This window comes from Squalius cephalus (genome assembly GCF_949319135.1).
Source record: "Squalius cephalus genome assembly, chromosome: 18".
NCBI lineage: Eukaryota > Metazoa > Chordata > Actinopteri > Cypriniformes > Leuciscidae > Squalius > Squalius cephalus.
In genome coordinates, this window is record NC_137139.1 from 12,524,526 (window position 1) to 12,550,511 (window position 25,986).

The 25,986-nt window shown below is 41.6% G+C and overlaps 2 protein-coding genes across 3 annotated transcripts in view; both read right to left on the minus strand.

The window, feature by feature from the left end:
• Positions 1–697: 697 nt before the first annotated feature.
• Positions 698–10,384, minus strand: LOC307145896 (aquaporin-4). Its single transcript, XM_079849533.1, has 6 exons — positions 10,106–10,384; positions 9,167–9,361; positions 8,142–8,303; positions 2,116–2,280; positions 1,401–1,481; positions 698–1,066 (listed from the first exon to the last, which is right to left on the minus strand). The coding sequence occupies exons 1-6, from the start codon at positions 10,118–10,120 to the stop codon at positions 851–853; spliced, it is 834 nt and encodes a 277-aa protein (XP_079705659.1). The 5' UTR covers positions 10,121–10,384; the 3' UTR covers positions 698–850.
• Positions 10,385–16,288: 5,904 nt separating this feature from the next.
• Positions 16,289–25,986, minus strand: part of baz2a (bromodomain adjacent to zinc finger domain, 2A) — a 30,142-nt gene continuing 20,444 nt past the window's right edge. The window contains exons 20-30 of one of the 2 annotated variants that reach the window (XM_079848394.1): positions 25,290–25,909; positions 24,978–25,194; positions 22,989–23,144; positions 22,740–22,900; positions 22,524–22,586; positions 21,883–22,169; positions 21,587–21,722; positions 21,264–21,410; positions 20,912–21,132; positions 19,215–19,358; positions 16,289–18,081 (exon numbers count right to left, since the gene is read on the minus strand). In XM_079848394.1, coding sequence (XP_079704520.1) covers positions 17,922–18,081; positions 19,215–19,358; positions 20,912–21,132; positions 21,264–21,410; positions 21,587–21,722; positions 21,883–22,169; positions 22,524–22,586; positions 22,740–22,900; positions 22,989–23,144; positions 24,978–25,194; positions 25,290–25,909 — 2,312 coding nt within the window. In that variant the 3' untranslated portion in view covers positions 16,289–17,921. The remainder of the gene's footprint in view (positions 18,082–19,214; positions 19,359–20,911; positions 21,133–21,263; positions 21,411–21,586; positions 21,723–21,882; positions 22,170–22,523; positions 22,587–22,739; positions 22,901–22,988; positions 23,145–24,977; positions 25,195–25,289; positions 25,910–25,986) is intronic. The other variant, XM_079848395.1, reaches the window with a different exon arrangement.

The following is a 25,986-nucleotide window of genomic DNA, read 5'->3' on the forward strand; positions in this document are numbered from 1 at the left end:
CCATTATTCATAAATCTGAAAGTCAACTTATGCTCCAAATGATAAACAAAGTAAATCTTGAGAACACAGTTAGATTTATTGCCACTAAAGATATAATGACACAATATCAACAAACACGCTGACATAATAGCGATAAAATTAAATTCACACTGAAATGCTGTCGTTATTTGGTTAACGGTGGATTTAGAAAAAAAGTATTTATGGTCTACACTTTATTTTGATGGACCACTTTAGTCATTCTACTAACTATACGTAACTTCTCAACTACATGTCAACTAACTCTCATTAGAGCATTAGTAGACTGAAAGGGTTAGTAGAATAAGTTGACATGCAATTGCAAAGATAGTCAGTAGAATGTCTGTTGGGGAGCTAAAAAATAAAGTGTTACCATATTGAATATTACTGAAGCAATAATGCAAGCTCAAGCCACATAGGCAAATGTTTGGCACTTTTATAACTATCCATGTTCAAGCTGCGGGTTTTGTACAAACAGTTTTCATTTTTCATAGACTACTTAAGACAGTAGGCAGTACAGCTTCTGATCCACAATAGAATATTCTATGAAAATATTTTCATTCAATATTTACAGGTTTTTAAGGAAATATGTGGTAACATTTTCCACTTGATCGTCCTCATTTGTGAAACACGAGCAGGACAAACGTCTGTGTAAATGATTCTTGAATCTGTTCTCAGTAACTTGCGTGGTGCAATTTAGGTAAGAATGGTTATGAAGAAATGACACAAAATTTGTTCTGGTCATGTTTCACGAATAACACCCAGCGATTGGTTGTTTGTGACATTGACGAAATATAAAAAAACTGAATCTGAATCTGGTCAGTTGAATCTGAGCTTAGCTGTGCTCCAGTTTGTTGCTTTGCTTGTTTCTCATGGCGCTCTGTGTGACGGTGGACAGGGACGATCGAGACACGCTGGCCGTCTCCACAATCTCAATGTCCTTACAGGTCAAACAAGCCACCAGCTTCTGTCTGGACGCACTGGGGGCGAAAATAAACTCGTGGGATAGTCCAGCCAGGACTGCACCTAATATTGGCCCGATCCAGTAGACCTGAACACAAGAGGAAGCAGATAAATCGCCTTTTTATTTTTAAAGTGGTAAAAAAATAAAATAACCTATATTCATCTCCCTATCTGTGTTCTAGCAATGCAATTTCAGAGATTTTGGACTGCAGAAGTGAACAACAGCCGGGGACACGTCTATAGAAGTATGTGGGAGACAAATATTGCTTTTACTTTCCTACTTGCTCCAAAAGCAAATAAATCCACAACTTTTTTTGTAGGAAATGGTTTCTAGATGATAATTGTGGAACTGTGTCATTTCCGTTTGTATTCATTAGTACTAACTAGTCAACAGAGCTGCTTGAAATAGCTGTTTAACTTACCCAGTGATGTTCCCAATATCCAAGTATTATAGCTGGACCAAGGGAGCGAGCCGGATTCAAGCTGGCACCAGAAAACCTCCCCTGAAATCCACACACATGCATTTAAAAATAATTATTATTATGTGTATTTACAATAATACATGCAGAGGGAGGACAGCACAATGGGATCATTATTCATAAAAATAATAATTACAAATAGCTGTCAAATAGATTCAGTTGGTTCAAAAGGTTCATGTAGTTTGACTGGTAGTTGACTATGTTTAAGTCATAAGGGATGTACATACACTACCGTTCAAAAGTTTGGGGTCGGTAATTTTTAATGCTTTTGAAAGAAGTCTCTTCTGCTCACCAAGGCTGCATTTAATTGATCAAAAATACAGTAAAAACAGCAATATTGTGAAAAAGTATTTCATTTTGAAATAAGTGTTTTCTATTGGAATATAAAATGTAATTTATTCCTGTGATCAAAGCTGAATTTTCAGCTTCATTACTCCAGTCTTCAGTGTCACATGATCCTTCAGAAATCATTCTAATAACATTCAATTTTGAAAACAGTATTTTTGTGTGAAACTGTGATACTTTTTATTCAGGATTCTGTGATGAATAGAAAGTTCAAAAGAACAGCATTTAAGCATTTGTAACCTTATAAATGTCTTTACTGTGAATTTTTATCAATTTAATGCATCCTTGCAGAATAAAAGTATTAATTTCTTACAGCAATAAAGATTGCAGTGGTTACAGCAAACCCAATGGCTAAGTTTCCAGGTTCGTTTATTTCTCTCCTGCGTTGATCTTCCACAGAAAATACGGTGAATCCCAGGACAAACGTGGCAAGCATCTCCATCACGAGAGCTTGACCTGCGTTCATGTCCACTGGGACCTGAATGAGAAGGAAATGAGATGGAACTTTTAGATTTGTTTTGTAACATTGAGTGTCATGTTGATTTTCTATGGACTAGAAAGTAAGTGCAAAACATCTTTATACAGCACATTTCTAAACACAGCCCTTACAAAAAAGAAGTTTATACAAGTGTGCGATTAGTATACTTCTTTTAAACTAAAAATTATGTACTTTCAGTCTACTTTTTATGTACTTCTCAGAAATATACTTAAAATTAAATGTAAGTGTACTATACTGACAGAAAAAAATGACTTAAACATCCAAGTTGATTGTACATAAAAATAAGGCAGCAACTTTTTTGGTGTACTTTACATACTGTCTTATAAACTTACATTGTTTAAAAATATTGATTTATTTCCAATTGTATATTTTTCTATATTTTTCATATACTAAAGAAATGTGCTACAAGTATTTAACAGTAAACTATAAGTATATCTATATGTTCATTTGAAGTATAGTTGCAGTACAAACAAACAATGTAGTTGTAAACTAGTTGTATACTCAAAGTTTACTACTGTTACATTCAAAGTATACTTAAAAGTATTCTTTTATACACTAAAAAGTGGGTCAATTTTAATTGTTTTGAAACAGTACGCTTACAAAGTATACTTCTAGTACTTTGTTTTTAGGTATACTTAATAAAATTAACTTGATACTTGTGTTTTGTAAGGGAGGCCTGTAGTATGAATCTGTTAAAGTGCCCTTTTAGAAAGGACATTAGAAGTTCATGTCAACATACTATATGGGGCTCCTCATGTTGTTATTTGAGAGACTGTTTAATTTCTATTCTATTTGGTCCTGCAACAACATACTTGTCCAACAAACACAGTTGTAACTCCTTCCCTACCCTAACCATTAACCCTGTAAAACCGGCTATGAAACAATAGTCAGAAAAATCTGTTACATTTTTTAAATTGAACATATAGAAAAATAAAAAAAAATTGTTGGGGGGGCCGAACAAAGTCCATCCACCTCCTCCATGTGGCGTCGGCTGGGCAACGAGGGCTCTTGGCACTCGGCGAACGGTGGCACTGGCTTCCCGAATGGGTTGGGGCGTCAGGCTAGCAACCCGTCCCCCGTAAGAACCCTTAATTGCTACGGAAACAACGAGAGAAGAAACATTCCGTAAGAATGACCAACGCAGGAACTCGGATTTTATGATGACGATGAAGAATCAAACCGGAAACGGTGTCCAGAGTCTGATGCAGAATTCAATCTTCTCCGCCAGAAACATCACCCGAATAGGCACTTGGAATGTACGGACCCTATTCCGGTCTGGACGACTGACCCAGCTATTGCAGGAGTTCGACATCTACAAGTTGGACGTCTTGGGCATCAGCGAGATGCGTTGGACCGGTAGTAACCGCATGGTCAGCGACGGCAAGGTGGTTATCTACACGGGTCACAAAGACAAACACGAGCGCAACGTTGGACTTATCCTCGGCAAGCGGGCTGCTGCGGCCATGATTGGATGGAAGCCCGTCAGTGACCGCATCATCACCGCTCGATTCCACTCGGCGCACGTTAAGACCACCATCGTGCAAGTGTACGCCCCCACTGAAGCCGCAACGAATGTTGAGAAGGACGCCTTCCTCGAGCAGCTGCAAGACACTTTCAACACCATCCCCAGCCATGATCTCAAGCTACTAATTGGAGATTTAAATGCCTTGCTGGGAGGAGATCGCAGAGGCTTCGAGTAGACTGTTAGTCCCTTTTCATCCGCCGACGAGACCGATGACAACGGCGAGTGATTCCGTCTTTTTTGCAGCCTTAATGTGGCCATTAATGTGGCCCAACCACTTCATCGGCAACACCATCTTTCAACACAAGGCCATTCACAAGAAGACCTGGGGCCGTATTCACAAAGAATTTTAAGGCTAAAAGTAGCTCCTAACTGGCGAATTTAGGAGCAACTCCTAAAAATAATGGGCGTGTCACTCGTAACTTTAGGACTCCTAATTTTTTTGACTAAGAGTAATTCACGAAGCATTTTAGCCCTAAAAGTAGCACCTAAGCCTGGGACAGCTTAAAAGAAGTCGAGAGGACTCCTAACTCACTAAGACCTATTCACAAACCGCTTTTTGTGGCATTTCACGTTGCGGTGTTTTGAAATGCGTATGCGGCGGCTACAGGAGCTTCCAATCGCGAGAGAACAATTTTGCATTGTAGGCATAACTAGGGATGCAATAACGCCACCAACAACAACCAAAACTAGGCTACTCATTGCATGTAAACTAATTGTAACGTTTTATTGTGAATCAAATTAAAATGTTCTTCTCATTGCAAACGTAGGCAGAGGCATATAGTGACAGATTAATTCAATAATGTTGCAAAGATATTGCATCAATCCATATGTTTCATTAGGCTACTAGGCTATTTGTTTTGCCTTACTCTTTATTCATTTAGGCTATTTATTCAGTTATTCATCATCTTCCGTCCTTCGCACTACTTGTGTAGCGCACGCATTCTCAGACCTGTCACCTGTCACTCATCATCGTAGGGGAGGTGTTCGGAATCATTCCCGCGTTACAATCATCAGCCAATCAAGGTGGTCACTTCAGTCAAGCTCGTGCATGAGTAATGACGTCATCCATAGCAACGAAGACTCACTCTTAGTTTAGGAGTTGTCATTTTTCTTTACTAAGAGTAGGTATGAAAGGCGTTGTGAATAACTTTTAAGAGAAAACTCCTAGCTAAAATCTTTTAGTGCAATTTAGGTGTACTCCTAGTGGTAAGATAAAATGCTTTGTGAATACGGCCCCTGGAGGGCAACTGGAGGTCGCTTCTCTAATGAGATCGACTACATCTGCATCAACCGGCTATGGAGATCGGCACTGCAAGATGTGTGTGCGTACCGAGCAGCAGATGTTGGATCTGACCATTTCCTGCTGCGAGGTACCCTCCAGTTGAAGTTCAAGCCGCAGAAACGTCTGCAGCCCATACGCCCATTCAAGGATCCCCAAGTCGTAGTTACCCTCCACATTCAGAACCGGTTCCAGCCGTTGCAGGATCTGGACGATGTCGAAGATCAGTGTGGCAGCTTCAAGCAAGTAGTCACAGAGGCTGCGCAGGCAATTGTTGGCCGAAGGAGTGGGAGGCGTAAGGAGCAGTGCATTCAGGACCGGACATGGGCTATCATCGATGAGCAAAAGGAGGCGAAGAAGCGACACAAGCAGGCCCGCACGGAAGATCAGCTGAACATCGCAGCACGGCGATACGCTGAATTGGACCGAGAGGTTAAGAGGAGCTGCAGAGCCGATAAGAAGAAATTGCTGGAGATCAAAGGCATCGAAGCTCAGAAAGCCGGAACGATACCAAGACCCTGTATCACATCGTGCGTGAGCTGACTGGAGCTCGAAGTAGCTCAACCATCCCAATCAAGGAGAAACACGGGAAACTACTTCTAAGCAAAGAAGAGCAGGACGCCAGTTGGATCGAGCACTTCCAAGAAACCCTGAACCAGTCAGAACCAACATCCACCTACGATTTCGACAGTGAGCCAGGGCAGCCCGAACTCGAGGTCAACATCGGCGATATCACCACTACAGAGGTCAATGCGGCACTCAAGAGGAGTAAAGCTGCTGGACTGGACGAGATATCCCCAGAGCTTTTGAAGTACAGTGGGCCAGTGATCGCCCAAAAGCTGGTCGAGCTGTGCAACAGCTGTCGGCAGTTCGAGACTGTCCCTAATGATTGGCGAAAGGGCGTCATTGTTAAGCTGCCGAAGAAGGGGAACCCATCTGACTGTGGGAACTGGAGAGGCAGCACTTTGCTCTTAGTGCCTGGCAAAGTCTTTGCAGTGTCATGCACTGGTGACAACCAGGCTGGATTTCGAGGAGGACGGTCATGCAGTTAACAGATATTCACCCTCCGTAATATCATTGAGCAGTCCGTCAAGTTCAAGCGGTCCCTTTCCATCAATTTTATCGATTTCAATAAGGCCTTTGATAGTGTCCATCGGGATTCGCTGTGGCATATTCTTCACCTGTATGGCGTCCAGCCATGATTCATCGCCTTTTCAAGAACCTTTATTTGAACTCCAGTTGCGCGATCAAGACCGAAACTGGGACCACCGACTTCTTTAATATCGTGACCGGTGTCCAGCAGGGATGCATTCTATCGCCATTCCTCTTCTTGATCGTGGTCAACTTTGTCATGGCAAAGGCGATGGACGGACCCGGTTTTGGGATCCCATGGACTGACCAATCACGTCTGACCGACCTGGATTTTGCTGACGATAGTGCACTGCTCGCGGAGACGAGGAAATCCCTTGGACGTATGACCTCCTCTTTGGACAGGGAATTGGGCAAAGTTGGGTTGAAGATCAGCGGAAAGAACACAGAGGTCATGCAGGTCCACTTGCTACCAACACCGGCCGCATGATCCCGATCCATCTAGGGCAGCAGCAGCTGGAAGATGTCACCCAGTTCACTTCCCTTGGGAGCCTAATTAGAAATGACGGTGACTCGAAGGTGGATGTGATCTGTCGCATTGGCAAGGCATCGGCAGTGTTCTACCGCCTGCGGCCCATCTGGACATCGAGTACCATCAGCCTGACCATCAAACTGCGTCTGTACGCAACCATCGTCCTGCCTACTGTCACCTATGGCAGCGAGACGTGGAAGGTCACAGTGGCCGTCACCCGTAAGGTTGACGTATTTCATCAGCGGTGTCTATGACGTATCCTTGGAATTAGCTATCTAGACCACATCACCAACGTTGAAGTCCTCCGACGGAGTAAAATGCACAGACTGAGCATCATCATCGCCAAACAGAGACTACGATTGGCCGGCCATGTTCTGCAAATGGACCGGCACCGGATTACGAGGCGCGCCATGTATTGGGAACCTCTAGATGCCAAGCTTGGATGTGGACAACCCAAGACCAACTGGAGGTCCACGTTCAAAGATGACTTGAAGCGACTCGGCATCAGTTGGGTGGAAGCCGAGGACCGTGCGTCTGATCGTGCGCATTGGAGAGCTCTCGTTGCCTTATATGCTAGCATGAGCAGGACTAAGGTCTAAGGTAAGTGGGAATATGAAGCTCATATTTGAGGATGAAAATACACCTTAATATTATTCAGAGGCCCAAAATTCACAGAAATATTCAATTTGCTGCAGTTGCTGATATTTATATGGACAAAAAAGAGAGAAATTCTGATAGCTTGTAATGTAAATCAATGAGATCTTTTTTAACAGATTAGAAGATACTTACATAAACTGCATATATATATATATATATAATTTTAGTTTTATGATCAAAGCTCTGTAGTTTTTACTGTGGAGGTATAAATGCAATACAATGATGATCGAGAGATGAACAAATAAACGTTCCTCAAAAGCCTGATGGATAAAAATTTGGTATTCTATAGAATGATGTTTGAATCATCAAGTAAACCGAAGTTGCTTCGTTCCAGTAAGTGTTCGTCTTGAAATATTAATAACAGTATAAAATGTATTCTTATGTTTACTTAATATCAGTCATAACATTTCACAGCTGTAAAACATACATGTATCACGACCTGAAGGGGGCTTTTTACAATTATACTAAAAGGCCTTTTACTTTCTAACAAAGAATAAACTATAAACCAGACAACATAAGTTATAGAAATTTGTGTACAAGAAGTTGTGATCATGTTGATCATCTAGAGGCCTTATGTATCAAATATGAAACGGTAGGCTAGATAGAGTTAACAAGCCCTAAAATCAGTGGGAGATTTCAGGTTGAAAAATAAAAGCCTAACAATAAAGTCTGACTGGTGGATGTGAATGTTGTTTTAGGACCAACAGGTTCAGTATGTGGGTCTGAACATGTCCTATATTTGGTGAAAGCCTCTGCACCTTGTTGATGTAGTTCTGTGCGGTGGACTTCAGGGGCAGCGACAGGTACATGAGGCCCGTGGCAAGGATCCCCCCCAAACACTGGGCCACCAGATACACCAGCGCCCTGAACACATCCACCTTACGTGTGGCCAAGAGCGCCACAGTCACTGCAGGATTGACCTAAAAACAACAGGACACTCTTATTACACTTAAATCACACATCCCACAGATTATTTTACTTGCTTTTACCAAAGCCTACTATGGGATGAATTTAGTCTCAAAATAATTAACACATGCATGCAATTATCCATGAACTTGATAAATGTTGCAGATATGTTTTACTATAAACGTTTTCTTTATAACGAGGAAACAATCAATGTGAAACCTTGTGCGTTTTCTGCTTGTCTGTACAAGGTATGTTTTATTAATAAGTTGTGTACTAAATTTGGGGCTTCAATATCACTTACTTAAACCACATTAAGCGTCTTAAAGTGATAGTTCACCCAAAAATGAAAATTACCCCATGATTTACTCACCCTGAAGCCAACCTAGGTGTATATGACGTTCTTCTTTCAGACGAATACAATCAGAGTTATATTAAAAAATGTCCAGGCTCTTCCAAGCTTTATAATGGGAGTGAATGGGTGTTTTTTTGGAAGTCCATAAAAGTGCATCTATTGATGATAAAAGTGATCCACGCGGCTGTGGCGGGTTAATAAAGGCCTTCTGAAGTGAAGCGATGCATTCGTGTATGAAAAATATCCATATTTAAAACTTTATTGACTAAAATAACTAGCTTCCGGCAGACGGCCGTACGCAAGTCCCGCCCTACATTTGTTCTTGTTCCAGAAGCCGTTTCACTAAGATGTCACAATAGGGAAGAAAAGACTATCGAAACTTCTGCTTCAAGCCGACTTTATGGTATTATTATAGGGTATTATTATAGGGTTTTGTGATTTCTGGGAATCATATGACCTGCTATTGTTAACACCACCAGATTTTCCAGCTGAGTTAACAAATAAATAAATAAATCAGTTAATTACCTGAGCCCCACTGATTTCACCAAAGCAATATCCCAGAACCACAGTTGCCATACCGGCAGCCAGTGCGGGGTAGATGGGCCCCGGGGAGGCCCCGTCCGGCCCCGGCACTAAAGAGCCCAACACAGCAGATACAAAGATCAGGGAACCAAGAAGCTCTGCCAGAATCCCCTGCCAAAACTGACGGCTCCTCAGCTCCTGGTGTGAATCAAACGGCGAAAATAAAGCAATACTGACGTTAAACCTGTGATGAATCAGTAACCAGTAAATCATTTTTTAAATAGATAATTTATTATTAATTTTTTTTACAAAATAAGATGACAGTAATTTACATGATTAAAACGTCTATGCACAGAAACAGCAAACTAAAAGTTTGAAAATAAGAAAATAAAGAAATAAAAAAGAATAAAGAAAAAAAGTCATCAATTCAAATTTATAAATAGTAAAAAATTATATGATCAATAAGTTGACAACATACGTTTTTACATTGCTTTAACTTTTTTATAAGTGACACAAGATTCAACTCATTTAATGTAATTTAAGTTGAAATGACTTAAACATCCAAGTTGATTGTACTTAAAAATTTAAGGCAGCAACTTTTTTAGAGTAGTGATTTTAAAATTATATATATTATATATATAGTTACATATAAAATGTAATATAATATAATGTAATATAATTTATGTTTTGTGACGATGCAAGCAAGTCAATGAATAGAAGTATTTTTAGTGTCACCATACATTTATTCCATAGTTAAAAGTGGAAAGACAATGAACTAAAATCAACTGACACAATAGATATCACCGAATTTTTTTAGATTGCATTTCATCATAAGTTCACCCTAAAACCTGATCTTTTACGCAAACTGGTTCCACATCAAATTGGACGCAAATTGAACTGAATCTCCAGCAACCAATCAATGACTGTTTTATTTGTCCTTACCTCTTTTATTGCCATTCCAAGTCTGATCTTGTAAAATCCGTCCGTCCGTCAGTCAGTCGGTCAGTCTGTCCTGATGTGTGTGTGTGTGTGTGTATGTGTGTGTGTGTTTGAGGGCACGGGCTGCGATGGAAGGGTGTCTTCTGTCAGAAAGAGGCTAATTAATTCCAGTGGAGGAGACTACAGGAGGCCCGGGCACAAAGGGATCACCCCTCCCTTTCTCCCGCTAAATGCTTAGCAGTGCTGACAAACCTCCACAGCTGCTCAACATGCATCATAAACATCCACTTCAGGCACGTGAAGCTTTAATGCTGTAGAACAACGACCCTCGGCCGCTCGTGTTCACCTGCCCTGCAGAGACACTGGCTGAAAGAGAGCAACTTCAACCACTAGTGCAAGGAGTGAGGGTTTGAGTGTTGGCCAATAAGACACACTGAGTGTTGTTTGGTTTATCATTATATGCCACTGTTGGGTTTCGGGTTTAATTATAAACGAGTGAATGTGCACACATATATTATCCATCGTTTCTCTCCTTTCATCATCCTACTTGTGAAGTCCTGTGATGATTGCCATAGCGACAGCCTGATTCAGTTGCCATGACACCTATTATGATGCGGCAGAGCTAGACGGCTCTTTAAAGTGGCCCGTTTTAGATGAGCTAAACATGCAATCGGGACCTTTTATTGGCCTTTAAACACGGCCAGAGAAAAAGGTACAGCGCTGTCACTGGGGCACTACTCTAAGGTACAAAAGCGAAAAGGTACTAATATGTGCTTTTAAAGTACTAACATGTACCTTTAAGGTACTAATATTTACCATTTAGGTAAGGTAAAAAGGTACAAATTTTAAGTAAGGTACAAATATGTACCTTTTCACTTTTGTACCTTAGGGCAGCGCTGTACCTTTTTTCTGAGAGTGAATACATGTTCAATGTAGGCTCATTCAAACTGGATAGGCCTAATACAGCTTCACTGAAATGTTTCATTTCTAGCATCTTATTACAGACACACAAGAAACATTCAATTAAATATGACTAATTGATATCTGCGGTCTTTAGCCTCCTTGTTAACACACGGAGACCCGGGTTCAAGCCCGGGCAGAGCGGGGCAGTCGCCTTGAAGAATGTTCAACTTTGGGTTAAACACAGCACTCATCACTGTCACTTTTTGCCCAGCCGTCCAATCACAGTGGAGGAGGGGCGGGACTAATACCACACCGACCAACCGTCACATTCTGCTTGTACAACATCAACAGATGAAAACATCAAGCATAACAACGGAACAAAATAATTCAAAACAAGAGCCAGAGAAAATACTTTATATTGTATCAACATTTTTATATAGAAAAACACAAACCCAATAGGATATTTCCATTGGCATTTGCAGAAAATAACCAACAAAACTTCATGATTCTTGCACGTTTTGTTCATCATGATAATCTCCACAAATGAACACGACTTTTCTTAAGCCTAAATACAATCGGCAGAAGCTCTAAAAATGAACTCCACCATGGTCACATGACTTGAACTTCAAGTCTTTTTCATGTCTGGAGATTGTGATGGCCATGACAGGGTCTTGATCCGGTGGTCCTTCATCCACACCTTGACTGGCCTGGCTGTGTGGATTAGAGCGTCGCTCTGCAGGGGAAAACAATCCTTTGATTTGGGGAACATTGTCAGAGCAGAAGGAAGCATGTTTTCTTCCAGGACAATCTTGTACGTGGATTGAGTCGCACGTCCTTCACAAAGACAGACCGTGTCATGTCCATCGCAATCTCCAAACCTGAACCCCACTGAAAACCCCTGGAATGTAAGCAAGAGGGTCACCAGCCATTAAATAAAGCCAGTCTGCTAGAATTTTTTTGCCAGGAGTGGCATGAAGCCGCCCAACAGCAATGTGACCGACTGATAGGGAACATGCCAAGACACATGAGAGCTGTGATTGGAAATCAGGGTTATTTCACCAAATATAGATTTCTGAACTCTTCCTAAGTTAAAACAATAGGATTGTGTTGTTTAAAAATGAGTTTTCTTTGCATTATTCGAGGTCTGAAAACATGGCATCTTTTTTTCGTTATTCTGACCTGTCATTTCTGCAAATAAATTCTCTAAATTACAATATTTTTATTTGAAATTTGGAAGAAATGTTGTCAATAGCTTGTAGAATAAATAAAAATGTTCATTTTACTCAAACAGATACATAACGATAAAACTGCTAATTTTGCAGTGGTCTCTTAATTTTTTTCCAGAGCTGTATATTTCTTTTGATTTTGGGTTGAATAATGACCTTGACAGGTTTTAATGAGATTCAAGGTCAGTGATCAAGTGTAAAGAAAATGAACAAAGATGAAACAGTTCATTTGCAGCCTCAACATTTATCTCAACACATTTCCGGGGCGGCCCTCTAGATTTGAATATGGTTTGCTTATAGTGGCTGATTACAGGTCAGAGTGAACGTTGAACTTCTGAGACTAGATCAAGGTCAACACTGACTTGGAGAGGTCGGGGGGGAAGAGAGTGTGTGTGTGTGTGCGTCCTGCCTGTAATCCACTTCATGCTGGTGGTTTGTGGAGCTGTGATCCCCTCTTTTGTGAACCTAAACCCGGCGTAGGCCAGCGAGGGGAGGTCGACTTGACAGTGTAGAAACCTTTTTTCTCCATTCTCCACACTCAGAATGCTGACACCAACAGTACACACACAAACACACACACACCCACGAACAGCACAGAGTGCATCACACAGAATCGAACTGCCAGCTAAGGATTACTAGAAAAGAGCAGGACAGAAATGGGTAGAACAGGGTTAGGAAAGGTAAAGTTAGAGTAGAGCAGAGGTCTTCATCCCTGATCCCGGGGGTATTCCTGTCCTTCGAAAGGATGCGGCCTCTGAATTTGGACACAACAAAAGACATTTCTACACTGGCCTCAAAATATTTGGACACTTAAAGGGACACACCAACTTTTTGGGACTTTAGCTAATTCCCCGTATCCCCCAGAGTTAGATAAGTCCATACATACCCTTCTCATCTCCGTGCGTGCCGTAACTCTGTCTGACGCACCCACCGCTAGCCTAGCTTAGCACAAAGACTGGAGGTGAACGGCTCCAGCTAGCATACTGCTCCCAATAAGTGACAAAATAACGCCAACATTTTCCTATAGTCACAGTGTGTACGTATAACAAGGTCACATGAGACAGCCATCTTCTAACCATATACATACAGGGAACTATAATCACTCCGCCCAAGTAGCAGTGCTTCGCCTTCTGAGAATATAGTTCCCAGTATGTATACGGTTAGAAGATGGCTGTCTCATGTGACCTTGTTATATGTACACGCTGTGAGTTACGGCACGCACGGAGATGAGAAGGGTATGTATGGACTTATCTAACTCTGGGGGATACGGTGAATAAGCTAAAGTCCCAAAAAGTCGGCGTGTTCCTTTAAGTCACTCTAAAAGATGTAATTTCATTAAATAACAGCCCAGACAGCAACATAGTGCCGGCCCAGATCCGGGCCACATCTGGTACATGTGGATTCAATGTGGGCTGGATCTGGGCCGGCACTAGGTTGCTGTCTGGGAAACCATCAAACTTGTCAGCTGCAAACAAATAAGCTTTTCTTAGAGCTAATTTATCATTTGTCCAATAACTTTTAACCAGCTGGTGTCAGATGATTTTTAGTGGTTATATGAAGTCAATTCCCCTCAAGTTCACATTCACTATAAACTTGTATGTTAAATAATTTTTGAGTTTTACTTTTATTATTTATGAAATATGGTTACTAAAAATGATATAAATAGAATCAGGTGTGCTATTGTCAGTTACGACACTGATGACAATGTAAATCGAAAAATTCTATGGGTCCAAATGATAGAAAATGGCAAGAACTTAATTCTTAATTCTAAAAAAACAATGTTAGTCAGCTTTCTCTAAAATGTTGGTGTCTGGTTTTATAGGACACATCAGACCTTAAAGTCGGCATGAAATGGAAGCTTTGATAGTCTTTTCCTCCCTATTGTGACACATATCTGAGTGAAATGGCTTCTGGAATAAGAGGGCTGGGCTTAATTTTGTCCATGGGGAATTGATTGTATGTTTGTGGTTTGCTATTGGTCGACAGTGGCGGTTCTGGCGCTCTGGGCGAACCTCCCCTTCTGTAGTTGAAAATTAAAGTGTTTGTTTTCTAGTAGATGCCAGGAATCTTCCACTAATCCATGGCACATTTTTCATGTTATCATCATGAATGAAATTGAGAAATGTAGATCTTCTTTAAAGAGAATTTCACAAAAATGTTTGCCGTTTTATATAAATGTGTATTTAAATTATTATAAATTGAGGCGAATAGAAAAAAAATACCAGAAATCCCCCAAAACGGCACAACTGTACAGTACAAATACTAATAAAGTGAGTGATATTAAGTTTGTTTAAAAAAAAATTACATATACAAAATCTAAATGTTCTGCCTGGATATGTAAGCTAGTTGGACACAAAAAGGAATAGACAGCTTAACACAAGTGACATATTAGCTTATTTGATTGAAAAGTTAATATCATACTCGTAATGAGTTGAGTGATATAGTTGCATACATCCCTATGTTTTTTTGTACGTTTCCCCTATTCTTTTCCCCGCTCTTTCTAATGACATCACCTCAGGTCTCCCTACTGGAAGCCTGACGTCACCCCCCACCCCTCCTTAATTAAAGACTATGAGGCACTTGAATTAAAAAACATGATGTGCATGGATAGGCCTAAACCATTTACAATAATTACTGCAATGTTCCATAAAAAAAACAGATTTGTCCATTTTGATGACATTAAAACAAGGTATTTTTTCTCCCTAAATTTAAGTAATTTAGTTCATGGACTTTTTTTAGTGTAAAATATGAATATCATCACTAAAATTCACAGGACCGAGGACAATATATTTAGGTCCTATACCAAGGAGCTGGACCCATGATAAGTAGAAAGTGTACAGAAAGGTGATTTTCCCCCCCCAAATGATATAAAGCAAATACAGTAATACTTCCAGAGACAGAAAGGGGGGGGCGGTCCAGGCCCAGCTGGGACAGACAGCATCCTGACCTTCAGCATGTGCTGCAGACACACACACACACACCCCGGGGATCTGTGCGACACAAAGCGTGCAGATACACTCCGACCACCTGCTGCTCGAGCCTGTGATGCTGCACTACCAACACGACAACACACAGTTTCCATGCCACAGACTCTCTGCTCAAAATAGCTAATACACAACATTCCCACTCCGTCAAGCCCAGTTGCTGAAAAACATCCCGTGGTAACGGTCCTAAAATCTCCATTCCAAAATATTAATAACAGATTTTCTTACCAACCTCGGTGACTCAATCAATAGCAATCATAACAACCCTCACAAAATACGGCATGTCACTATTAAAGAATATGCTTATAGATGCATACAAGTGTGTGTGTATATATTTATTCACAGAAAAACATGTATCACGACCTGAAGTGGGACATTTTTAGTTATAGTAATAATAGGCCCTTTCCTTGGCATGTAGAGGATTGTGTACAACAGGTTTTTTTTTGTGGTTTTTTTTCAGTAAAGTTGATCAAGAGCTCGTGTCCTTTTACCTCACACACACACATGTACTGTGTGTCAAAATGTCACAAACTTTTAGCCTTTTATGTTCAAACCAGAGTCAGACAATAGAGAGACTCAAGAAGAAGTGAAAACATGTAGAAGCAACAGGACATTTCTGAATGGTTAGTTGATGAATTTATGTAGCTTATGTGGAGTTATCTTCTAGTCATTGATTAGCATATTCTGTCATGGTAATCTATAAATCGTGTTCCCGGGGGCGGGGTTTATGTAAATTTTAGGGTCAGTGATGAAGCAGCTCATTGTAGTTCCTACCAGCCGTTTGTTGTAGTCCTTAAAAAGCGATTTCTGTAAAAGCAAATATCTCCCTTTGCTTTGAACTTTGAGCATTGCAACTTTGCAGATGTTGTTTATGCTCAAACAGCAACATTACACACTAAAGTTAGAAAAGTGAAATCATATTCAACCACCCCTTTAACTTCTTTATATATAAAAGCAATCTCAGACTCAAGGCAGTGCTGATGTTTAGAGTATTCATGCTTGTTGTGTGATATCTTATATACAAACGCCATTACCAGACACTATACAGATAATAAACATATTAAGGAGACCAGATGTTCGTCTACTAGATGTTTTATTTCTGTTACAGTACATTCTACAGGTGCACGCGTGTTACATTACCTTGAAACAACATGGTCATTTAATGTCGCCTCTTAAAAACGATATATTGGTCCTAAAAATATAGAAAGGAACAAATTTAAAGTCACAAAAACTGTACATTATTAAAAATTCACTAACACCACATTTGGTTGAATGTTCTAGTACTGTCTTCAGGTTTTCCATCTGTAAAAAAAAAAAAAAATTAGGAGAAGCAAATATGTCCCTTTTTGTACGAGGAGGAACAGAGTGAACGGTGCATCTCCTGGTGCGCACGTTGAGTTCAGTGTATGAATGAACATGAATAGTGTGCTCTACTGCGCTCCTCTACTCAGTGTATCCTGCTTTGGAATAATAAGGGGAGCAATGAAAACGCTCAGATTTCACAAATCCTTATGGGTCAGTTCAACCACTAATAATGCAAGGCATTTTCATTTGAGAAAGCATGGTTACAATATCCTTTTTGACGGAGTTGGTCCAGGTTCAAACAATCACACACACACATCATTAAAACACATAAAACAGTCTAAACATCTGAGGATGGATCAAGGGTTTTTAACAAATCATCATGTTCATGAAAACCAGGAGCAAACCGGATCCAGTCATACTGAAGAGACAGCGAAGAAAATAAGCGGCGCTAAACCAACCTATACTGTCATAAGTACGTACATTATCCTTTCCATATAAACCAATATCAATACGACCTAAAGTTTTTTTTTTTCCCCCCACAGACAATAGTCATACACCAAGCAAAAGCTTTGAAAATGGCTATCTAGCTAGCGGAGCTTAAAAATCAAGTTAAAACTGGCCTAAATGATTCTGCTATTGGCATTACGTCAGATTTCATCATGAACGAACACTGATTTTCTGGGTTTAGGGGGCATGACAGAAAAAAAAAAGCAAATCCTTAGTAAAAGATGGCAAACCTCCAGTTCAAAAGACCAATTTTCTACAAGCAAAAGACGTGATGAGTTACACGTGATATAGCATGTTTACTGGCCGTTTCATGAGTCACCTATACATCTCTCTACGACATGTCTGTACAGATTCACTACAGTCTATTGCTATTAAATAATCCCAACTATTTTTTTTTCTGTCTTTAAGTGTATATATAGTATATAATAAAAAATATACTGAGGAAATTGCTTCTAGTCTCGAAAGCACGTTACGTTACATTTTCAATCAAGGGGACACGCGTGGTCCACGAGCAGTACGTTAAGGAGCAGAAGGCGAAACAGTGAGAGAACGTCCTGATAGAGGTGTGTCTGTGACACGTGACATCAAGTGTGACCCGATCAAGTCCTGTAGAAGTACTTCGACCCCCAAAGGAGTGACGGATGAAAGTGAAGAAAGATGAGAAGTTTGTACGCCGTAACACCAGTTGATAAAGAAATGTTTGAACCTTAAATCAAGGTGGGTTGGGAGGGGGGCAAAAACAGATACTTGTAAAACAAACAGAACAAATTTATACATATATCTACATGTGTATGCATACATAGGACTGGAGGGCTCTCCAGAAAGAGTTTTTAGTAGTAACGGGCCTCATCGAAGGAGCGTGGCGTTCCTCCCATGCAGCAGAGGGCAGCGTCTCTATTTGTCCTTGTTCTCGTAAAACTCCGCCCAGCGGCTCTCGAAGAAGCGGCGCATGGAGTGGCCGGCCTTGCCCACGTCCGACGTGTCCTCGTTGAAGAGTTCGCAGTTGTTGAAAACCAGATGAGCGTCGGCAGCAAACTCCTCACAGCTGCAGTACCTGAGAGACACGGGTGTGCAAGCGGCTTACGACAGAGATCTTATAGTCTTTGTTTTTGCAGTTGATGTCTGAACAAAACTTTGCTAAACATTATACACCCAAACATAATGTCAAATACAGATAGAGTCTGACTCAACTTTAAGTTCATTTTTCTTTGACATGCATTAACATCGGTCCAATTACTGGTAAACTGGACATTTAAGAACCGATAAATGATTGTGGAACAGTTTAAATATTAGCTCACTAAAATTAACTTATAAATAAATTAATATATAAATTGATTTATATATTTTTTTTTCGACCTGTTTTCGGTCGAAGTCCAAAGTAGTCGATTGTCGAGTTCACGCGCGTGATAATAGGTAACTAAACCTATGCGCGTGAACTCGACAATCGACTACTGTGGACTTCGACCGAAAACAGGATGTAAATACAGGTATGTGCGCTGGCTGAATTAACATCACTTTTATTAATTTCTTTCACATCTACTGCAGTCAGATTCACTCGCGTTCACTCTGAAGGAATCACTCACATGGCTGGGCACTTGTAATGACACATCAAGGATGTTAAGAGGCTAAAAGCAGGTTTTAAACTTGCCCCATTGAAGTCAACAGGGTGCAAATTTTAAAAAGAGGATAACACGATGTAGGCAACACCGATTTTTGTCGTTGTTCTCTGTATTGACAGCACTCCAAATGTACAAAAAAATGAGCTCAATGTTAAAATTGACCGGAGTTCTCCTTTAATAAAACAACAAAATACAGCTTTAACAAAGATACAACTATATTTTATTTCTACAGTGAATAAATAGTGTTATTTAACATTTAGGCTTAATTATTAATTTCTGCACCTGAATACTACTGTTAGACTTTGTAAATGTGTTATTTAGTATTCATCTCTGCTTGTAATTTGTGTATTTGTTATTTTATTACTGACTGTTCACTTATTTTAAATAATGTGTGAACTTTATCAGTTCGGCTAGTAGTTTTTGATGTAGTATCGAAGAACTTCAAGTGAGCTTTAAGTAATAAAGGAAAAGCAAAGTTACACCACCCCCTTTTTTTTTTGCTGATCTGATCCGTGGCTCAAAAAACGTAATGTTAATGTAATGTTGTGATTGGTAGATTCGCTCTTACCCTCCCTGCAGAAGTCTTTCCCTCATGGTGAGGAAGTCCATGGGGTTTTTGATGATGCGTCGGTAGCCAGGCACCTGGCGGGGGTTGACCGGCTCCAGGAAAGGCCAGGCGTCTGAGTGAGCCTCCATTTCCATCAGAATGATCCTACAGCACATCAAACAGCTCGTCATTATTCCACATCACCCGTTCATTATTACATGTAGAAAATTCATTCAGACTCAGGTCAGAGATGCACCAAGATGATCATAGACATGTACAATGTTTATTACATTGAAAGTAAATGAAAGCAACATTTTAAGTGGCACTCAAAAAGCGTTTTTTCTTTATCCATTTTGCCAATTGCGTTAAACTGGACAGCTGAAAAACTATTTCAATTCAAACAACAAAATAATTAATAAAAGCAACAGGCCAATGCTTTTTTAAATTCAATTTAAATTTACAAATGAGTATTATGAGAACGTAAAATTAAATGTATTAAAATTAAACAAAATTAAACAAAATTTTATTGTATTAAAGAATTTTAAAGTGCCCCTATTATGCTATTTTAAAGGTTCCTAGTTTTGTTTTGAAGGTCTCCAACAATATGTTTACATGCATCCAAGGTCAAAAACACTTTAAGAGTCTGAAACGGTTCGATAAAGGATTCAGTCTCTATAAAACCTTCCTTTCCGAGAACCTACTCTGCTCTGATTGGTCAGATGACCCCGTCTGTTGTGATTGGTCTACTCTGCTCTGATTGGTCAGATGACCCAGTCTGTTGTGATTGGTCTACTCTGCTCTGATTGGTCAGATGACCCAGTCTGTTGTGATTGGTCTACTCTGCTCTGATTGGTCAGATGACCCAGTCTGTTGTGATTGGTCTACTCTGCTCTGATTGGTCAGATGGCTCAGTCTGTTGTGATTGGTCTACTCTGCTCTGATTGGTCAGATGACCCAGTCTGTTGTGATTGGTCTACTCTGCTCTGATTGGTCAGATGACCCAGTCTGTTGTGATTGGTCTACTCTCCTCTGATTGGACAGATGGCTCAAGTCTGTTGTGATTGGCCAACTCTGCTCTGATTGGTCAGATGACCCAGTCTGTTGTGATTGGTCTACTCTGCTCTGATTGGTCAGATGGCCCAGTCTGTTGTGATTGGTCTACTCTGCTCTGATTGGTCAGATGACCCAGTCTGTTGTGATTGGTCTACTCTCCTCTGATTGGTCAGATGGCTCAGTCTGTTGTGATTGGTCTACTCTGCTCTGATTGGTCAGATGACCCAGTCTGTTGTGATTGGTCTACTCTCCTCTGATTGGACAGATGGCTCAAGTCTGTTGTGATTGGCCAACTCTGCTCTGATTGGTCAGATGACCCAGTCTGTTGTGATTGGTCTACTCTGCTCTGATTGGTCAGATGGCCCAGTCTGTTGTGATTGGTCTACTCTGCTCTGATTGGTCAGATGACCCAGTCTGTTGTGACTGAGGACTTGTTTCAAGAAATTCAGAATCGATTCTTTCTTTTGAGAGACAATAACTCCATTTATCGTGCACTTTGACCTTTGAAACTTTGCAGACCTTTTACATTTACAAACTAATACATCATACACTACATGAAAGGTAACATAAGAAAAAGCATATTAGGGGCACTTTAAATTTAAACTTATTCGTCATGTTTTTAAAGTGTCCCTCCTGGTTGACTGAAGAACTGAGGAAAGACTCACTCGCAGTAGGTGAGGTCAGGCTGGTTTCGTGTGGTCATCCTCCTGCGCTTTGAAGGGGAGATGCTCGTCCCACTTGAGGAAGCTGGAGTATCTTTTTGTCGTGTGGTCATGCCTCGTTTGTACCCATCATCCTCATCTGAACTATCTTCTCCAAGATGCCGTTTCCGTGGCTTTGACCTCTTACGCGATAGACGCTGTGATCTCGGAGAGTCTCCGTTTTCCTGCAAAATTTAGTTTCATAAACATAAACAAAGACAAAAGTATACGAAACAAAACTCATGCACATTTTTCAAGATGATCACATGAATCGGATGAAAAAAATAAGCAGCTGGATATTTCAAATTTTACATACCTTGGCAACACAGGTGGGACAAAACCAATCGCCTTCTGGCACCTGCATGACCTTTGGCCTCAGGCAGAACATGTGACACCCACGATCACAGCCGTCACACAAGAGCAGGTACTCGTCGTCATCACCCTTACGGCACACCTGACACGTCTGTGGACACATATAAACATCAGTTTTCAACTATTCGTGACTGTTACACGGCACTACTGAAATACACCCGCATTTGGCGGGTGTTAATGTCAAGCCCTGTATGTATATATAAAAAAAAATGATATCATATAATAATCATAGAGGCTCTGAAGCTGAGCTTATGAGTGTGCTCTCACCACTTTGATGATGGATCTCTCCCATGCGATGGCTTTCTCCAGCTGTAGTAGACAGAGCGAGAGTTGAGACGCACTGCGGCAGCGGTCCAGGCCCTGCCGCCACGTCCTCATCCTGGGTGTGATCTCACTTTCCAAGCTATAAAGACAAACAAACACATGTCTGATTTACTCCAGAGTACTGTATAACTTGAAATAATGATTAATTTTGATGAAGGCTGAAAAATATGATTACATAGGATAATAATGAAATGATATTTGATGGTACAAAAAACCAACAACCCTCAACTCTGACCCACCTGACAGCATCTAACGGGACCTCCTCCCCGCCGGGCGGAGGCGTGAGAGGGGCCAAGCGGACCACCTCTGCCAGATTCCACAGCGGCTCCTTCAAATAACGCCGCTCAACGTTACGCTCAAGATTAGTCAGTCGGAGAACGGCCAGGTCCAGGGGGTTGCTGGGAACCCGCAGGAGGTCAGACCATTCCTTTTTAGTCTTGACCATCCAGTCGTCCTTGGGGTCAACCTCATGCTCGTAATACTGCAGGTCCTCCCGCGTGGAGTCCGCCTCGGGAGGAGTATAGATCTGAAACAAGGACAAATGTCCCGTGTGGTAAACTTTCATTTTAAATTTGTTTGCATAGCTTTTCTTAATGCCATGACAGCTTTGAAGGCTTTTTTGATGTCGAAATCCAAGTAAAAACATAATAATAGATAAAACAACTAGAATCCCACATAAGATGAATCATTCATTTTTTTTAATTTTCAGAAAAAAAATTACAAATATATTTTCAATTAATAAATAAGGAACAACCCTGACAATTTACATTTAATGAGTATGACAACCTTTTGAATAGAGTGTAGTTTACAGAGCAGTTTCCACTACTTAGGATTAACAGACTGAGCACTTGGGTGTGTGTGGGCTGCTGGTTTACACTACCTGAAATTGAGAACTCGACTCCTGACAAGCCTCCGTTTCACTCTCCGTGTTGGGAACAGGCACCTGGAAATAGAGATTGTGGAAATAGTCATAAAGCGAGTGTGCTTGTGCTGTGAACACAGTATAAACAAACAGCGCCACCCTGTGGTCACTATTGGAACAAGACCTTACAGTGCTGTGATTCTTTCAGTAAAGGAAGAAATGTGTTTCCTTTACCTTGAGCTGAAGGTCTGCACCGACTACCCTCTGCTCCAGGTCCTCCACCCACTGGAGAGCACTGATGTCTAACCGCAGGGCTCTCTCCTGCTCACTCCACGCCTGTTTAGACACTTCCAGCAGGGCATCGCCATCCTCCACTGACATCTGAAAAATGGGATCTGGGAAGGAACAATGCAAAAGAATAGACTAAACATGCTGCCATCAACCAAAGCCTGCAATCACACTCCGCATGCTCCTGCTCCTCACCGGTCACGGGACGTCTGCAGACCTCAGCCAGATACTCCATGTGTTTAGTGAGGTGTTTGTGGAGAACCTTCTCTCGAATGCCTCGTGGGTGGAGGGCGCTCAGTATGGCTGTCAGCTCCTCCGGTTCTTTGATCCACCACCAGCCCTTCACCATCTCTGTAGGAGAGAGAAAGCAAGAAAAACATTTAAGGGTCATTTACACAACACGGTTTCCAAATAAAAACGGAAAACTTATGCGTTTTGGTCGTTCATTTACATGACAATGTCATTTTGGGGGCCTGAAAAGGCAAACTTTTGACAACGGGTTTCAAAGTGCAAGTTATAATTTTACATTTTTATGATTACATTAATTAAAAAGCTTTTCATCAACTCCTCTAAAAACCTCTGGGCTAGATAAAGTTGACTGAGTGACATTCAAATATTATGAACATCCAATCCAATGGCAATTCCTAAGTTCGCTATTTCAGAGAAAACTGGACGGTTAAGTTGGCAAGGCTTAGAAAAGCACTTATGTAAGGGGCTTTCACACCAGGTAGTTCTAGGAACTAACCACCAGGGTGGTTTCCCGAGAGCTCATGGTTCCCCTAGGAACATTTTCCTGGTTGCATTCGCAACACCAGTTGGAACTCTGAAGTGACGTCAGCTTGTTGTTGTGACTTATTTTGACGGCGCTGAGAACGACTGAGCCTTAAAACACAGTGCTCGCATTCTCCGTGTTCATTACTGTACGATCCGTCTAACAGTCCTGCCTAATACGTTATTAGATAGAGCTGTTATACATAGAAAGTAGACACAGACCTGCAAACTCCTCGGACTAAAAAAGGTGACAGTGTCGCCGCGGGGGGGGTGGGGGGGGGGGGGGGGGGTGGGGGGGGGGTGGTGGAGGAGACTAACTTTTTTTTTTTGCTACATGCCATGGGATTAATGCATGCTGATGAATAATCTATAACAATAATAGTTAATCTGCATACCCTAGTTTTGCTCTGATGTAAAAAGACTGACAGTGACACAATAAGTCATGTTAGCAAAATGTTTTAATCTTTTAACTCTTAAAAAAAAAAACTATTAAAAAAACATGTATGTTCTTTAATGTTTGATTATAATTTTACTGTCTTCACATAGGGATGGGAATTGATAAGATTTTATCAATAATACGACCGTCTCTCTCTCTCTCGTTCTTTCAGTTAAACATACGCCCTGTGACACACGCAGCCGTTCATCTACATTACTCACCGATCAAATAAGACTTTGGCGGGACAAAAATTCACTTTGGCGGGCGCTAAAACAAGTTCAATGCAGGAAAATTCATGCGTGAGTTTCCATTAGACTCGCACGGTAGCCAGGCGTCTCATCATCTAATGGCGAGCCGAGCTCAGTTGACGCTGTGTGCTTCAAGATTCTGACGCAAGTGCTAAGATTCCAATTGGCCAAGAGAAAAAGTGCTAAGATTCCGATTGGCCCAGAGAAATGTCAATTATAAGAATTATCCAATAATGTTTCGCAATTCTAGCCTGCATGGCAGTTACTGTGAGAAACAATACCCCCCCCCCAAAAAAACTCTCCGGTTCTACGCGATTCACGTAAATGACCCAATTGACCAAGAAAACGGCGATTGTCGCCGAAAAGCGACAAGTTTGCAGGTATGTAGACAGTAATGAAAAGTTATTAAAGATGCTCATCTATCACTGTTTTCATGTTCGTAGATTTAGTTTCTGGAGTAAATATATAGGTTATAATCCACATCACTAACTTCACTGGTAGTTCCTATAGTGCTGGTTTAGACAGACTCTGAAGTAGGAGCTAAATTAGTTCCTCCAAAAGGAGTTCCTAGAACTAAAATCATTCCTAGTTCCAGCGGTGCAAACACGCCAAAATCCGGGAAATTCCACCAATAGTTCTAGGAACAATGAAAAGGTGCGAAAGCCCCTATAATCTACAAAAGCAGGATGAGCAAAACCGTCTTTCATCCGTTAACATCACGACACTCACCTAACGGAATAGGCTTCACCGTCAGTTGAGTGAAGTACTTCAGTTCAACCTCCTGGAAGAGATTGGAGGGAGGTCTGCCGCGCCTCTTGGCCGTGCTGGATCGGGAGTGCACTCGGGACGGCCCGCTGCCTCTCCTGCGCCTCCTGCCGGCCCGGGGAGCTGGAGCTGGAGTGGAGCACACCTGAGGAGCCGGAAGAGGAGCAGCTTCCATCTGCACCTGAGGATGAGGAACACAGGGAGAAGCCATCAGAAGGAGAAGCCTTCAGCATTAGGATATTCATTCACTTTTTCTGATATCACTGAAGTATGAACCTGTGTCGTGGTCGGCTGCAGTGGAGGTGCAGCGAGCGGGTCACAGCCGAGGGGTGCCGGAGTGTCTTTCGCTGGGGATGAAGTGGGTGCAGGGATGTTCTCGCACGGCTGCGCGAGAGACGCCTCGTCGCACGGCTCCTTAGGCAACAGGTTGAACCACTGGCCTTGTTTTTCTGCCTGCTCCCTCATACTGTCCTCCGGTTGGCTGTTATCCTCCCCCTGACCGGCTCCAGACGCTGCGATCGGCGTGCTGCCGTCCGCCTCGGTGTCCCGCGGCTCGAGAGAGGGCTGAGCGAGATCCTGCACGGGGGAGTTGATGGCCGAATCTTCACCCGCTGACCTGCTGCTGCAGCGCCGTCGCCGCCGGCTCTTGGCGGCTCGAAGGTGGAGCTCCACTTCCGGCTTGATCTTGCGGGGGCGTCCCCGTCCTCTCGGGCTGCTCATCAGAGAGGCCTCGCCGGGGAGAGGATCCACCTCTGTGGGGGAACGCTGGGACGCTCGAGGAGAACAGGTGCCGAAACCCGGAGAGAGGGGAGGCTCAGCTTTAACCTCTGCTTTCACTGGGGTTATGACCTTCACATAAGTCACAGGCTCATCACTGACCGTCACTTCATCTGAAGCTGAACACAGGGAAGTAATAACTGGACATTAATGTGGGCAACAAGTAGGGCTGCACAAGAAATTAATATTTAACATT